The sequence below is a fragment of the Theobroma cacao genome, chromosome 10, assembly GCF_000208745.1.
Source record: "Theobroma cacao cultivar B97-61/B2 chromosome 10, Criollo_cocoa_genome_V2, whole genome shotgun sequence".
Lineage (NCBI taxonomy): Eukaryota > Viridiplantae > Streptophyta > Magnoliopsida > Malvales > Malvaceae > Theobroma > Theobroma cacao.
This window is the reverse complement of record NC_030859.1, coordinates 18,556,967-18,571,922: the sequence shown is the minus strand read 5'-3', so window position 1 is coordinate 18,571,922 and position 14,956 is coordinate 18,556,967. Positions and strand designations below refer to the sequence as shown.

General features: G+C 37.6%; 2 protein-coding genes and 1 pseudogene across 2 annotated transcripts; 2 read left to right on the top strand and 1 right to left on the bottom strand.

Moving 5' to 3' along the window:
- Positions 127–7,555, top strand: LOC18587159 (DExH-box ATP-dependent RNA helicase DExH12). The gene is made up of 3 exons (XM_007010852.2): positions 127–270; positions 393–3,376; positions 3,811–7,555. The coding sequence occupies exons 2-3, from the start codon at positions 425–427 to the stop codon at positions 7,387–7,389; spliced, it is 6,531 nt and encodes a 2,176-aa protein (XP_007010914.2). The 5' UTR covers positions 127–270; positions 393–424; the 3' UTR covers positions 7,390–7,555.
- LOC18587158 (calvin cycle protein CP12-3, chloroplastic) lies at positions 8,309–9,209 on the bottom strand. The gene has a single exon (XM_007010851.2). It carries the CDS (start codon positions 8,991–8,993, stop codon positions 8,586–8,588), a length of 408 nt encoding a protein of 135 aa, XP_007010913.2. The 5' UTR covers positions 8,994–9,209; the 3' UTR covers positions 8,309–8,585.
- Positions 11,274–11,889, top strand: LOC108663647 (annotated as a pseudogene).

The following is a 14,956-nucleotide window of genomic DNA, read 5'->3' as shown; positions in this document are numbered from 1 at the left end:
TCACATTAATGTTAAAACTTAAAAGCAATAAATTCGTTACGTGCAAAAAGATTGGGCTTGAGCAAATCAAGCCCAATCCACGAACTCTGGAGGTATAGAGAAAACCGCCCAAAACCAAAGAAAACCGGCTCCTTACCTTTAAGGCTGTGCCCTGGCCTCGACCCCCGTTTCCCTTTTCTGTTTATAGTTTCTTTTCAGCCACGTAACTAACCCAGAAAACAAACTCTGAAACTCGCCGGGATCTATAACACTGGCGAACGTCGCGGTTTTGTGAGTATTTCTTACCCGTTCTAGATGTTACTCCTTTGTTCTCACTTAGTTAGGGTTTTAGGGTTTTTGTTTTATTTATAAGAAAATAAGAATTCTGAATTTGTTAAATTTATGCTTTTTAGGGTTCCTGCAAATTTGATTTGAGTTTGAAACAATGGCTCATTTGGGCGGCGGTGCTGAGGCACACGCCCGGTTCAAACAGTACGAATATAGGGCGAATTCGAGCTTAGTTCTTACCACTGATTCTCGGCCGCGTGATACTCACGAGCCCACCGGAGAGCCGGAATCTCTCTGGGGAAAAATTGACCCTAGATCGTTCGGTGACCGTGTTTATAAAGGTAGACCACTGGAATTAGATGAGAAGCTTAAGAAGTCAAAAAAGAAGAAAGAACGGGACCCTCTGGCTGAACCTGTTCCCGTTAGGAAAACCAAGAGGCGTCGGCTACATGAGGAGAGTGTTTTGAGTGTTACGGAGGAAGGGGTTTATCAGCCGAAGACGAAGGAGACTAGGGCAGCTTATGAGGCTATGTTGAGTTTGATTCAGCAGCAGTTGGGCGGACAGCCGCTTAATATTGTTAGTGGTGCAGCGGATGAGATTTTGGCTGTGCTTAAGAATGAGGGGATTAAGAATCCGGATAAGAAGAAGGAGATTGAGAAGTTGTTGAATCCAATTCCTAGTCAGGTTTTTGATCAGCTTGTTTCAATTGGGAAGTTGATCACAGATTATCAAGATGGGGGTGAGGGAGGTGGGGGTTCAATGGGGAATGGGGATGATGGTCTTGATGATGATGTGGGGGTTGCTGTCGAGTTTGAAGAGAATGAAGATGAGGAAGAGGAGAGTGATCTTGATATGGTGCAGGAGGATGAGGATGATGATGATGATGGGGTGGAAAATGGTGCTGGAGCTATGCAGATGGGTGGTGGAATTGATGATGATGACATGCATGAGGCTAATGAAGGGATGAGTCTGAATGTACAGGACATTGATGCTTATTGGCTTCAGAGGAAGATCTCCCAGGCTTATGATCAACAAATTGACCCACAACAGTGCCAGAAGCTTGCTGAAGAGGTGCTTAAGATACTTGCTGAGGGTGATGACAGAGAGGTTGAGACCAAGCTATTGGTGCATCTCCAGTTTGATAAGTTCAGCCTTATCAAGTATCTGTTGCGGAACCGGCTGAAGGTTGTGTGGTGCACCCGTTTGGCTAGGGCTGAAGACCAAGAAGAGAGGAAGAAGATTGAGGAGGAAATGATGAGCTTGGGTCCAGATTTGGCTGCAATTCTTGAGCAGTTGCATGCCACTAGGGCAACTGCTAAAGAAAGGCAGAAGAACTTGGAGAAGAGTATCAGAGAAGAGGCTCGTCGACTCAAGGATGAGAGTGTTGGAGATGGGGATAGGGACAGGAGGGGTCTTGCTGACAGAGATACTGATGGTGGTTGGTTGAAGGGTCAGCGCCAGTTGCTTGATCTGGACAGTCTTGCTTTTGAACAGGGTGGTCTTTTGATGGCAAATAAAAAGTGTGAGCTCCCCATGGGTTCTTACAAGCATCATGCCAAGGGGTATGAGGAAGTCCATGTGCCAGCACCAAAGTCAAAACCGTTGGAATCCGATGAGAGGCTTGTAAAGATATCTGAGATGCCAGAATGGGCACAACCAGCCTTCAAAGGGATGCAACAGTTGAACAGGGTACAGAGTAAAGTGTATGAAACTGCCCTTTTTGCAGCAGATAACATTCTACTGTGTGCTCCTACTGGGGCAGGGAAAACTAATGTTGCTGTACTCACCATACTGCAGCAACTTGCCTTAAATATGGATTCTGATGGTTCAATTAACCACAGCAACTATAAGATTGTCTATGTGGCACCTATGAAAGCTCTAGTTGCTGAAGTTGTGGGTAATCTTTCTCACCGCTTGGAGGCATATGGTGTGACAGTGAGGGAACTTAGTGGAGACCAGACACTGACTCGACAACAAATTGATGAGACTCAGATTATTGTGACAACTCCTGAGAAATGGGATATTATTACCAGAAAGTCTGGGGATCGTACATACACGCAGCAGGTGAAACTTCTTATCATTGATGAGATTCATCTTCTTCATGATAATAGAGGACCTGTCCTTGAAAGTATTGTTGCCAGGACTGTTCGGCAAATTGAAACCACGAAAGAGCATATCAGATTGGTAGGGCTCTCGGCTACACTTCCTAATTATGAAGATGTGGCTTTATTTTTGCGTGTTGATCTTAAAGAAGGACTATTTCATTTTGACAATAGCTACAGACCTGTCCCTCTCTCTCAACAGTATATTGGAATCACAGTTAAGAAGCCACTGCAGAGGTTCCAGTTGATGAATGATATTTGTTATGAAAAGGTAATGGCTGTGGCAGGGAAGCATCAAGTCCTTATTTTTGTTCATTCACGTAAGGAAACTACTAAAACAGCTCGTGCAGTACGTGACACTGCTCTTGCTAATGATACCCTTAGTAGGTTCTTGAAAGAGGATGCTGCAAGTCGTGAGATTCTGCAGAGTCACACTGATATGGTTAAGAGCAATGATCTCAAGGATCTACTACCTTATGGTTTTGCAATCCATCATGCTGGGTTGGCAAGGACTGATCGCCAAATTGTTGAAGAACTCTTTGCTGATGGACATGTACAAGTGTTGGTATCAACTGCAACTCTTGCTTGGGGTGTGAACTTGCCTGCTCACACAGTCATTATCAAAGGGACCCAGATTTACAGTCCAGAAAAAGGAGCATGGACTGAGCTAAGCCCTCTGGATGTGATGCAGATGCTGGGTCGTGCTGGGAGACCTCAGTATGATTCATATGGGGAAGGTATCATCATCACTGGACACAGTGAACTTCAATACTACCTTTCTTTGATGAATCAACAGCTACCTATTGAAAGCCAGTTTGTATCCAAACTGGCTGATCAGTTGAATGCAGAAATTGTTCTGGGAACCGTTCAGAATGCAAGAGAAGCCTGCAATTGGATTACATACACATACTTGTATGTTCGCATGTTGAGGAATCCCACACTGTATGGCTTGCCAGCTGATGTTCTTTCTAGAGACTTAACTTTGGATGAGAGGAGGGCTGATTTGGTAAGCATACAGTTCTTACACATTATTATCTCTAATTCTGTAGTACTGTTTTTCCTTCTTTTGCATGCACATTAGATTTAGCTGTGAACAGCTCTATTGCCTTTCTGTTTTCCATTTTCTCTGGGTTGGTGGCTGAAAAAACATTTTGTATTCAATCTGTCATTAGATAGAATTTGTCCATGTGACCAGTTTTGTACCCTCTCTTTGTTGATAGTGTCAGTTGCTGTATTTGGTTTAATATTAATAATTCTTTAAACTGGAGAAACTGATGGTTGATGAATGTTCTATTAAGATATGAAAAGGAAACAATACACTACTGTGCTTCTTATGTCATGTTATGATTTGAACCTTTATAATTCTGTTTTACTTTTACTGTTATTCCTGTGATTTAATTCATTATTAATCTTCCTTTCCTTTTCCTTGTTTTTGGGCAGATCCATTCTGCTGCAACTATATTGGACAAGAATAATTTGGTCAAGTATGATAGAAAAAGTGGATACTTCCAAGTGACAGATTTGGGCCGCATTGCTAGCTACTACTATATAACTCACGGGACAATCTCCACATATAATGAGCATCTGAAGCCAACCATGGGGGATATAGAACTTTACCGGTTGTTTTCACTCAGTGAAGAATTCAAGTATGTGACAGTCAGGCAAGATGAGAAAATGGAGCTAGCAAAGCTTTTGGACCGTGTTCCGATTCCTATTAAGGAAAGCTTGGAAGAGCCTAGTGCAAAAATCAATGTTTTGCTGCAAGCATATATTTCTCAGTTAAAGCTTGAAGGGCTGTCATTGACATCTGACATGGTGTACATAACTCAGAGTGCTGGACGTCTTTTAAGAGCACTTTTTGAGATTGTTTTGAAAAGAGGATGGGCACAATTGGCTGAGAAGGCTTTGAACTTGTGTAAAATGGTTACTAAGAGGATGTGGAATGTTCAAACACCTCTTCGCCAATTCCATGGCATCCCAAATGAAATTCTTATGAAGTTGGAGAAGAAAGATTTGGCCTGGGATAGGTACTATGATCTGTCATCACAAGAGATTGGAGAGCTCATTCGTTTCCAAAAGATGGGAAGAACGCTTCACAGGTTCATTCACCAGTTCCCAAAGCTAAACCTTGCAGCCCATGTTCAACCAATTACACGAACTGTCTTGAGGGTTGAACTTACAATAACACCAGATTTTCAGTGGGAGGATAAGGTTCACGGTTATGTAGAGCCATTTTGGGTGATTGTTGAGGATAATGATGGTGAGTATGTTCTTCACCATGAGTATTTTTTGCTGAAGAAGCAGTATATTGATGAGGACCACACTTTGAACTTCACAGTGCCGATTTATGAACCGTTGCCTCCTCAGTATTTCATTCGTGTTGTCTCAGATAAATGGCTTGGTTCACAGACCATTTTACCTGTCTCTTTCAGGCATCTTATTCTACCAGAGAAGTACCCTCCCCCAACTGAGTTGTTGGATTTACAGCCCTTGCCTGTGACTGCGTTGAGGAATCCATCTTATGAAGCACTTTATCAAGATTTTAAGCATTTTAATCCTGTTCAAACTCAAGTCTTCACTGTTTTGTATAATACGGATGATAATGTTCTAGTGGCCGCACCAACGGGGAGCGGAAAGACCATATGTGCTGAGTTTGCTATATTGAGGAATCATCAAAAAGGGCCTGATAGCATTATGCGAGTAGTGTATATTGCACCTCTTGAGGCTATTGCCAAGGAACGATATCGTGATTGGGAGAAGAAGTTTGGCAGGGGTCTTGGAATGCGGGTGGTTGAGTTAACAGGGGAAACGTCAATGGATTTGAAGTTGCTTGAGAAAGGTCAAATAGTCATCAGTACACCAGAGAAATGGGATGCTCTTTCTCGTCGCTGGAAACAGCGGAAGTATGTTCAGCAGGTAAGTGTTTTCATTGTTGATGAGCTTCACTTGATTGGTGGTCAAGGTGGTCCAGTGTTAGAGGTGATTGTCTCTAGGATGAGATATATTGCAAGTCAGATCGAGAACAAGATCCGGATTGTGGCTCTCTCTACTTCTCTTGCAAATGCCAAGGACCTTGGAGAATGGATAGGAGCTACTTCTCATGGCCTTTTCAATTTCCCCCCTGGAGTTCGTCCTGTACCACTAGAAATACACATTCAAGGGGTGGATATAGCCAATTTTGAAGCAAGGATGCAAGCGATGACAAAACCCACATATACTGCTGTTGTTCAACATGCCAAGAATGGGAAGCCTGCTATTGTGTTTGTTCCTACAAGGAAGCATGTTAGACTCACCGCTGTTGATCTGATGAGTTACTCAAAAGTGGATAATGAAGAGCCAGCATTTCGTTTGCGATCTGCTGAAGAACTGAAGCCTTTTGTTGACAAAATTAGTGAAGAAACATTGAGAACCACTCTAGAACATGGAGTTGGCTACTTGCATGAAGGTTTGAACAGTTTGGATCAAGAAGTTGTATCACAGCTGTTTGAAGCTGGGTGGATTCAGGTTTGTGTTATGAGCAGCTCGTTATGCTGGGGAGTGCCGTTATCAGCACACTTGGTGGTTGTAATGGGTACACAGTATTATGATGGGAGAGAAAATGCTCACACTGATTACCCAGTTACAGATTTGTTGCAGATGATGGGCCATGCTAGTCGTCCTCTTCTTGATAATTCTGGCAAATGTGTCATCCTCTGTCATGCCCCTCGTAAAGAGTATTACAAGAAGTTTTTGTATGAAGCATTCCCTGTGGAAAGCCATTTGCACCATTTTCTACACGATAACTTTAATGCAGAAATTGTTGCGCTTGTTATTGAGAACAAGCAAGATGCTGTGGATTATCTCACCTGGACGTTCATGTATAGGAGGCTCACTCAAAATCCAAATTACTACAATCTCCAGGGAGTAAGTCACAGGCATCTCTCTGATCACCTATCGGAGCTTGTTGAGAACACATTAACAGATTTGGAAGCAAGTAAATGTATTACCATAGAGGATGACATGGATCTTTCTCCTTTGAATCTTGGCATGATAGCCTCTTACTATTACATCAGTTACACTACAATTGAGCGTTTCAGTTCATCTTTGACTTCCAAAACAAAGATGAAGGGTCTCCTGGAGATTTTAGCCTCAGCTTCTGAGTATGCTCAACTTCCTATACGACCTGGGGAAGAAGACGTTCTTCGAAGATTAATTAATCACCAGAGGTTTTCCTTTGAAAACCCCAGGTGCACAGACCCACATGTCAAAGCAAATGCACTGCTCCAAGCCCACTTCACTAGGCAGCATGTGGGAGGTAACCTAGCACTAGACCAGCGAGAGGTGCTCTTGTATGCTACTAGGCTGCTTCAAGCTATGGTTGATGTTATTTCCAGCAATGGTTGGTTGAGCCTTGCTCTTCTTGCAATGGAAGTGAGCCAAATGGTGACACAAGGAATGTGGGAGCGTGATTCAATGCTTCTACAGCTTCCACACTTCACTAAGGATCTGGCCAAGAGGTGTCAGGAGAACCCTGGGAAGAATATAGAGACTATTTTTGATTTGGTGGAGATGGAAGATGATGAGAGACGTGAGCTGTTGCAGATGTCTGATTTGCAGCTGCTGGACATTGCAAAGTTCTGTAACCGTTTCCCTAACATTGATTTGTCATATGACGTGCTAGAGGGTGAGAATGTGAGGGCTGGGGAAAATGTCACGTTGCAGGTTACCCTTGAAAGGGATCTAGAGGGGAGGACAGAGGTGGGACCAGTTGATGCTCCCAGGTACCCAAAAGCAAAAGAAGAAGGCTGGTGGCTGGTTGTTGGTGAGACCAGGAGTAACCAGCTGCTCGCTATCAAGAGGGTGTCTCTTCAGAGGAAGGCAAAGGTCAAGCTTGAATTTGCTGCTCCCACAGAAGCTGCAAAGAAGGCGTACACTCTCTATTTCATGTGTGATTCATACCTTGGTTGTGATCAGGAGTATAATTTCACTGTTGATGCCAAGGAAGCAGCAGGTCCTGATGAGGACAGTGGGAAAGAGTAGATCATGTTTTGTTTTTTAATTCCTGTACCTCTTTCTTTAATTGATATGACTGCCCAACTCTACCTCAAACGTGGATTTTATCATTTTACAGCCATCTTCTTGATCTGCTTTATCATGGTTGAGCTCCATTCCACTATTCACTATTTTGCTAAAATGAGTTTATATTTATGCTAAGCACTCATGTATGTAGCATATATTATTTTGGTTGCATAAGGCATGCCTTTGTTACCTGGTAGTCCATCGATGTGTGCCTCAATTGGTTTGGACCAGTTTCGCTGCCTGTTTGAACTCCGTTATTGTTATATTATCTTTTCTGTTGCTTTCGTATTGAGTTTATTAGGTATTGTGTTAGTGGCTTGCCTGATTGCGTTGAATATGTTACGGTCTAATGTACAGGTAGTGCATATACAAACATTTTCAAGTTGAGCAGCCTTCACTTATGGTTTTAATACTCAACCGAATAACATAGGATTTGAATATCCTATATTCGGATTCGGGAGGGGTTAGGGTAAAAATTTTAATACTCGTATCGGGTGTCACCCTTAACTGTGGCTCAGCATGGGCCGGAGGTGAGGTGGGTACTGGTACTAAGCCGGAGGTGAGGTGGGTACTGGTACTAAGCCGGAGGTGAGGAGAGGTGGGTAACAGGTATCTTCAACTTCATATTAGGAGGTAGATATTGGAAATTACTTGGTTCAAGCTTATTTTCCTTGCATAGATATTGGAGTGCAAAACTCAAAGTCCTATCAAATACATAAAATTGTGGTTTAAACATAATTAAGACTCTTAATAATAACATTATGGAGTATGGACCAAACCAAATGGTGAGTTCGAAATTGGGCTGATTTTGATCTTGATCTGCAGACTGACTGCTTCATTGTTTGTTGCAGGCTCTACTCATAGCTCAAATCAATGGGCAAATATCTCAATTTCTCCAACAAACATTGTATTATGCTAAAAACAACAAGGTTTTACAATATAATTTGAGCTTCAGCTATCTTAATTAATCCAATTCATCTAAAACTGAAAGAAACATAGCATAACAGTATAGATACATACCATGCACTAACAACAATAACTCAATCCCCAAACAAAGAAAGTTGGTTAACTGTTCTACAGATCTTCTTAATTCCTTGCAGCCATTTTTTTCCACCATATAAAACTGATGAAACTAGACAAGAGAAAGGGTTTCTTCATCAATCTTCATAGACCCTGCACTCTTCAGTCTCAGGATTCTCCTGGCAGAAAAATTCAAGAGGATCTTTCTTTTCGATTTCAAGTCTAAGCCTGAGATCAGCCTTGGCTTGGCTTACCTCTTCAACCTCGTCCCAAGCCACCTTGCACTCATCAGAAGTCTCGTCTCCTTCACAAACTTCCTTGGCCTCTGTCACTTTCTTCTCAATCATCTCAGCCAGCTGCTTCTCCCTCATCTGAGTCCCTTTATACTTGGCTGCCCCCATAGCTTTTACTGTCATTCTTGACACCCTTTTCTCACCCTTGGAATTGCAATGGAAAGAAGTTGACATCCTTGGGTTTGAACAAGAACATGATGCTGGGATCCTTTCCAGGGTTCCTGTCAATGAATGAAACGTTAGAGTTGCCATGGCTGATGCCTGGTTAGTAGTTGTTTTTCTCTCCTAATTGGTCTTGATCAAGAGAGATCTAGGGTCTTTGTCATGTGAAAGAGGATAGAGGAAAGAGAAGATTGCTTATCAACAACCAAGGACAACAAACTACTTTGGACAATTGGGATAAGCTCAAGGCAGGTGACGAATGGGATTTTTGTGGCTTGTCGTTGCCTTGATCAAACTGATGCCGCCACATCCACATCTCACACAAATCCACACGCTTTTTAAAGGGGAACCAATGCATGTTGTTGTCAGGTTGGTGGGTAGGACCAAGAGCCCATGTGGGAACTATTTATCATTTTTTCTCTTCAATTTGTTAGTTCTTTTAATAAATAAATTTTAAAATTAAACATTTTTAAAAATAAATATTTATAATTATAAAAATATTTATTTTGAATTTATTTTCAATTTTTATCTTCATATATTTATGAGTTGATACTATATAAGTAATTGGTGATGTATAAATATTATATATTGCCAGTACATTGCGTATAAATATATTAAATAGTATTTTTTTTAATTAAAGTTAATTTTTAATTGGCACCCAATACGTGGCTGAATTAATAAAAAATTTTATTATCTAAAAATGTTTAAAGAGAACACAATTATATTTATTTAAAAATATAAAAAGGATAAAATAAGAATAATTCAATGTATAGGTTTAAAATAGAGAAAAAAATAGGCACAAATGTGTCAGTTTAAATAGGAGTAGATTTAATCTGTTATTTAAAGAAAAGTAAAGGACTAATATGTCTTTTAATTTATGTAATATTATTAAATAATGTGTTTTTTAATCGATGGATCAATTGAGTTGATATCATTTGATATTAAATTTATAAAAATTTATTCTTTTATTACGTTCAATTTAATTCTTATAATTTTATTTTGAATTAAATAAAATTTTATAATTACTTGTAATTTTATGTCACGTGATGTTGATGTGGATGGTAAATAATATTATATGATTGTATCATCATGTCACATCAACATATCATATCATTATTTATTATGACATCTCAACATATTACATTAATATCACGTAGATATAAAATAATATATAATATTTTAATTAATAGTAATTAGCCAACCATTAGTTATAAGGGTTTAATTTGTATAAAATAAAAATATAAAGACTTGATTAAATATAATAAAAAAATAAAAATTTATTTAAATTTTTAAAAATAGTTTCTAGATTCTTTCGAGTATTATAACATTAGATTATATAACAAGTAATATATTATATAATTTAGTCTAAATATGCAAATAAATTCTTGAACTATATCAAGAAAGTCAGTTTAACCTCTATTCTTATATTGCATTCAAATAAATCCCTAAACTTTTATTTTGGGTCAAATAAGTCCATTACACTAATTATTGACTAACTTTCATTAGTTAATGGTATAATCAACAATTTTTTATGCCACGTCATTTTTCGCATGACATGTTGATGTGTTATCTTGATGACGTCAATGTTACATAGTAGATGACGTGATATAAAAAATTACTGATTAGGAATTAGGTTTTTTTTTCATCCAAATGTCTAAAAATTATTAGTTAGGGATTTGAAACAAAAAAACACTAATTGCTTCAATTAGGAAGATGGTAATCAGTTTGAAATAATTAGTGTTTTTTTTAATTTTTTGTTTCAAATCTTTAACTAATAATTTTTGGACATTTGAAAAGAAAAAAACTCAATTTCAAGTTAATAATTTTTTATGCCATGTCATCTGTTAAAATAAGTAAGAGGGGTTTATTTGATCTAAAATAAAAGTTTAAGAGCTTATATGAACGAAATAAAAGAATAGAGGCTAAATTGACTTTCTTGATATAGTTGGGGACTTATTTGGGTATTTAGTCAAATTAATTTATTGATAAAACAAATATAATATTTTCCTAATAAATTTGGTTAATTACCATTTTAGCATTTTATAGATAGATGATTAGGTGTTTATAGATTTTTGTTCAAAACTTAAGTGTTCATATATAAATATTTGATATAGAAATCTGTCAATTTAGTAAAGAATCGGAATTGACAGAATGATATATTCTCATGGATAACAAGTGGTTAACAAAATCTTTATTCTATCCAAAAATTACACAAATCATATATTATTGGAAAACCATTGGTTTTCCAAAAAGAGGGATGTCAGGTTAATTGTCTTTTCAATCTTTGCCCTCTATAAAATGAATTACCTTGTTTTCAAGCTTGCAATGTTTCACCGACAACAAGTTTGAATATTGCTAGTTCATAAGAAAATGAGAAAGATAGTTAGAGGCAGCTCAATCCTAGCCCTAGCAATGCTACTTTTGATGCTCCAATATGAGACCATTCATTCAGCGCCAACGACCTATGTGGTTGGAGATGATAATGGTTGGGACCCATCAATCAGCCTAGAAGGCTGGACTAGAGGGAAGAATTTCCATGCCGGCGATATTCTAGGTATATACATAATTGATTATGAATTGATTTTAGATTAATCATGTAACATGAAGAGCTAATTCTCTTGCAACAGTCATTTCAAATTTTTTATTAATATTCTATACTCTTTTTAATATTCAAACATTTTAAAGTTTTTTTAATAAATTTTCTTATGTATATAATGAGAATTGTTCATTGATAACTTATGATTGTCTTAATTTATTGTAGAATTCATATATGATGAATAATTGTTCAACGTGGTAGTGGTGGATAAAAAAGGACATGACACATGCACAGTTAACGACGGAGCCATCGAGTTTGATTCAGGAGATGATAAAAACCCTTTGGCCTTTTGGAGCTAATTATTTTATTTGTAGTACTCAATCGCAATTGTGTGCCGTCCAAATGAAAATGGCCATCAATGCCACCGCACCGCTACCATCATCAAAATAAAGACTACATAGCTTTTGATTCAAGCACTTATGTTGAATTAAGCTAATTAATAAAATTTTAATTTATATGTTAATTATCACTTAGATTTGTCTGAAAAAAAAATCAATGAAAGAAAAATGTTAAATGTTATGTTCACATTTCTAGAATTAAATTTATTTTCTATCACCAATTAGTAAGACTAACTTTCTATCACAAATGTGCGACCAAAACATTGATTTAACGTATTTATTTTGCCACTAACATTCATATATCTTTACCATAACATTTAGTACGAGTTTGTTCAAGCAAAAATCTCCAAATTTATTCATAGCTACATGTATCTCAGATTGCCCATCACTTATCATCAGTCAATAAATCTCACTTTAGAACACTCTTTCCATATTGTATAGTAACTTTACCATATAGTATCACGACACTATATTCCTCAATTCTACTATCATGCATACTCCATAGAATTTAATTAGAAAATTTACGTACCTTAACTAATGCCAATTCCATTTAATCATATCTTAAATACTCCAAACTTGTAAATTACAACTCCAAGTGTATGTCCATATATTGATAATCTTTATATATTTCATAATCATGAAAACTATAACTTACAAACTAGCTTTCGATCATATGCACACTATTCTATTCTATCAAATTTAACTTAACTTAACTTAACTTGGGCCACACTAACATTGTAGTTTTTAAAGTAACTTTAAAACAACTTTAAACCAACTTTAAACCCAAAAACTCAGATTTTTAAAACCAAATGCTCTGATATCAACTTAATTCTTCCCACCCCTTAGGGCATGGTGGCATCAAATAGTACTTATCAGAGCACTCGGTAAGAGGTGCACTTCTCTCCGGGACGTACCGGGAGCAGTCCCTTCCCTCCTTTTCTAAGCTCCTAGGCGGAGTGTCATACTTCGCCACAGATCATATGCGAGAGTTCTCATGATAGGGTTATTTTTTCCTTTGCTCTGATACCAACTTAATTGTCACGACCCGGAACCATCCTTGAGCCCGTGACAACCGTCGCGATGTCTAGATAGACACTCATCCCCCGAATACCATATCGAGACCTCGCAAGGCTTTCGTATCAGTTTCTTATCTCCCATGTGGTTAGTCATTGCCAAATGTCGCATTTTAGAGGCTTTTAAGTCTTTTTCCGATTTAAAACAGTGAAAAAATAAATTTCACTTCACAGGGGCATTTTGATCATTTTTTGTCAAAAATTTCAAATTCGACCAAAATGTAGTAAAGATAGTAAACCTACAGTTTTTGAAGTAGTATGGCCAACTATAGTTTTCGACGATGTCTGCTATCTACAAGCTAACCCGGTCTGAAATGATGGGATAAAAAAAAAGCGTGAGATTATAAAATCTCAGTGAGTAAACAAACACCATCTAAATAATCTAAAGACGACTAAATGGAGACGAATTAAAATAAGTCATCATATTGTTATTTCATTACCTTTCAACTCATTTCAACTAAATAAAATCAATCCATATAAATCGAGTAATCAATTTGGCTTAAGAATTCCTTAAAACTTTGGCTCGTGTCAAAACTCATACTCGGTAATACCTTACGCAGGGCATCCAACCAAGTCCGACAAGACTGTTAAAAATTCATATTTCACATAAAACACATTTTTTGTTGAACATCACAGCCGTTCCTTGACGTTGGCTGAGTCTCACTCTCACGCGGTGGTCCACATGAAGTGCACTAAAAAAGCCCACCTCAGGAGATACCTTACGCGCCTCTACGACCGATGTGAAAATATAAAAGAGTTTACCGTGCCCTTCTAATAGGTTGGTCCACGGAACCCCCCCACCACTGCAGTGACTATAGATAATTTTATCTACCACCTGATTTATAAAATCTTTTTCTGCATGATATGACAATTTATCGTAACCTAGCCTCTCAATGCTGAATACACAGTACAAATAATTCTAATACCAAAATCAGTTTAGCCATTCATGCTCATTTATTGTCATAAGCCATTCAATTTAAAACCATAAATTTACAACACAAGCAGGCAGTCTCCAATTACTCTATTTTCAAAACCAGTATTCGATTTTTCAGAAAATTTATAAAATCATTTTATAAAATCACAATTTCTCCTAAAATATAGTAATTTACCATTTAAACCCATTTTTCATAAAATCACATAATTGTATAAAACTACTCTAGATAATTAAGACGATAATAGGTTCACTCACAGGTTTCAAAAGTTCAGATTTCGGGTGTACTCAGCTTAGTGATCCCCAAACGTAATTTCCTTGCCTTTGTCGAATGGCACATCACCTTGACACAGTATAAAATTAAGGAATTTACTATGTTGCCCTTAAATTGAAATAACTAATTTAGATAACTAATGCATGGTATGAAATGCAAAACGTCTAAATTTTGCCTAGACACCGTATTGACCTATTTCGGTTTTTCACTCGATAAATTGAAATACGCATCCAATTTAGCTCCAATTGATCCCATTTCTTTTTCTAATACTTCAAATCACCTATGTCCAGCCAAATAACCTAAAAATTAGCAAAGCCACATTCATATTCCTTCTTGGAAAAATTCAGCCAAAATGGTGCATCTTTGTCACAATTTTTCCTACTTGATTTTCTTTCCATAATTCATTAATTTTCATACAAAAAACCATGATTTCATAATCAAATAACCTAAAATAACATCACATTCTTCCTCACCATTGACTTGAAAATTCAGCTAAGGCTAGGTAATGGGAAAAATGAATGTTTTTCTACGTATTTTGTTTACTAACATGCTAAACTAAAACGAAACACTAACTTATATCAAAATCAAATCAATCCAATAATTTTCTCTCTCTAGACCCATATGACCAGCCATGAAAACATGCAATTTAATCATGAAAAATAAGGAGAAATGCTTGGGAATAAGAAAACTCAAGCTTAATAGAAAAAATCTTACCTTTTTCACTTAATTTCCTTGAAAATTCACACTTTTTCTTTGATTTTCTCTCTCTAGGGTTTTGTTTTTATTTTCTCTCTCTTCTTGCTGGTTTGGCCGGCCATGGGGTGGAAGATGGGCTGATTTT

Excerpts from the sequence above, each read along its gene's own strand:
- LOC18587158 (XM_007010851.2), bottom strand. The coding sequence starts at position 8,993 with ATGGCAACTCTAACGTTTCATTCATTGACAGGAACCCTGGAAAGGATC.
- LOC18587159 (XM_007010852.2), top strand. The coding sequence starts at position 425 with ATGGCTCATTTGGGCGGCGGTGCTGAGGCACACGCCCGGTTCAAACAG. Across the intron at positions 3,377-3,810 it reads ATGAGAGGAGGGCTGATTTG|ATCCATTCTGCTGCAACTAT; the intron begins GTAAGCATACAG and ends GTTTTTGGGCAG.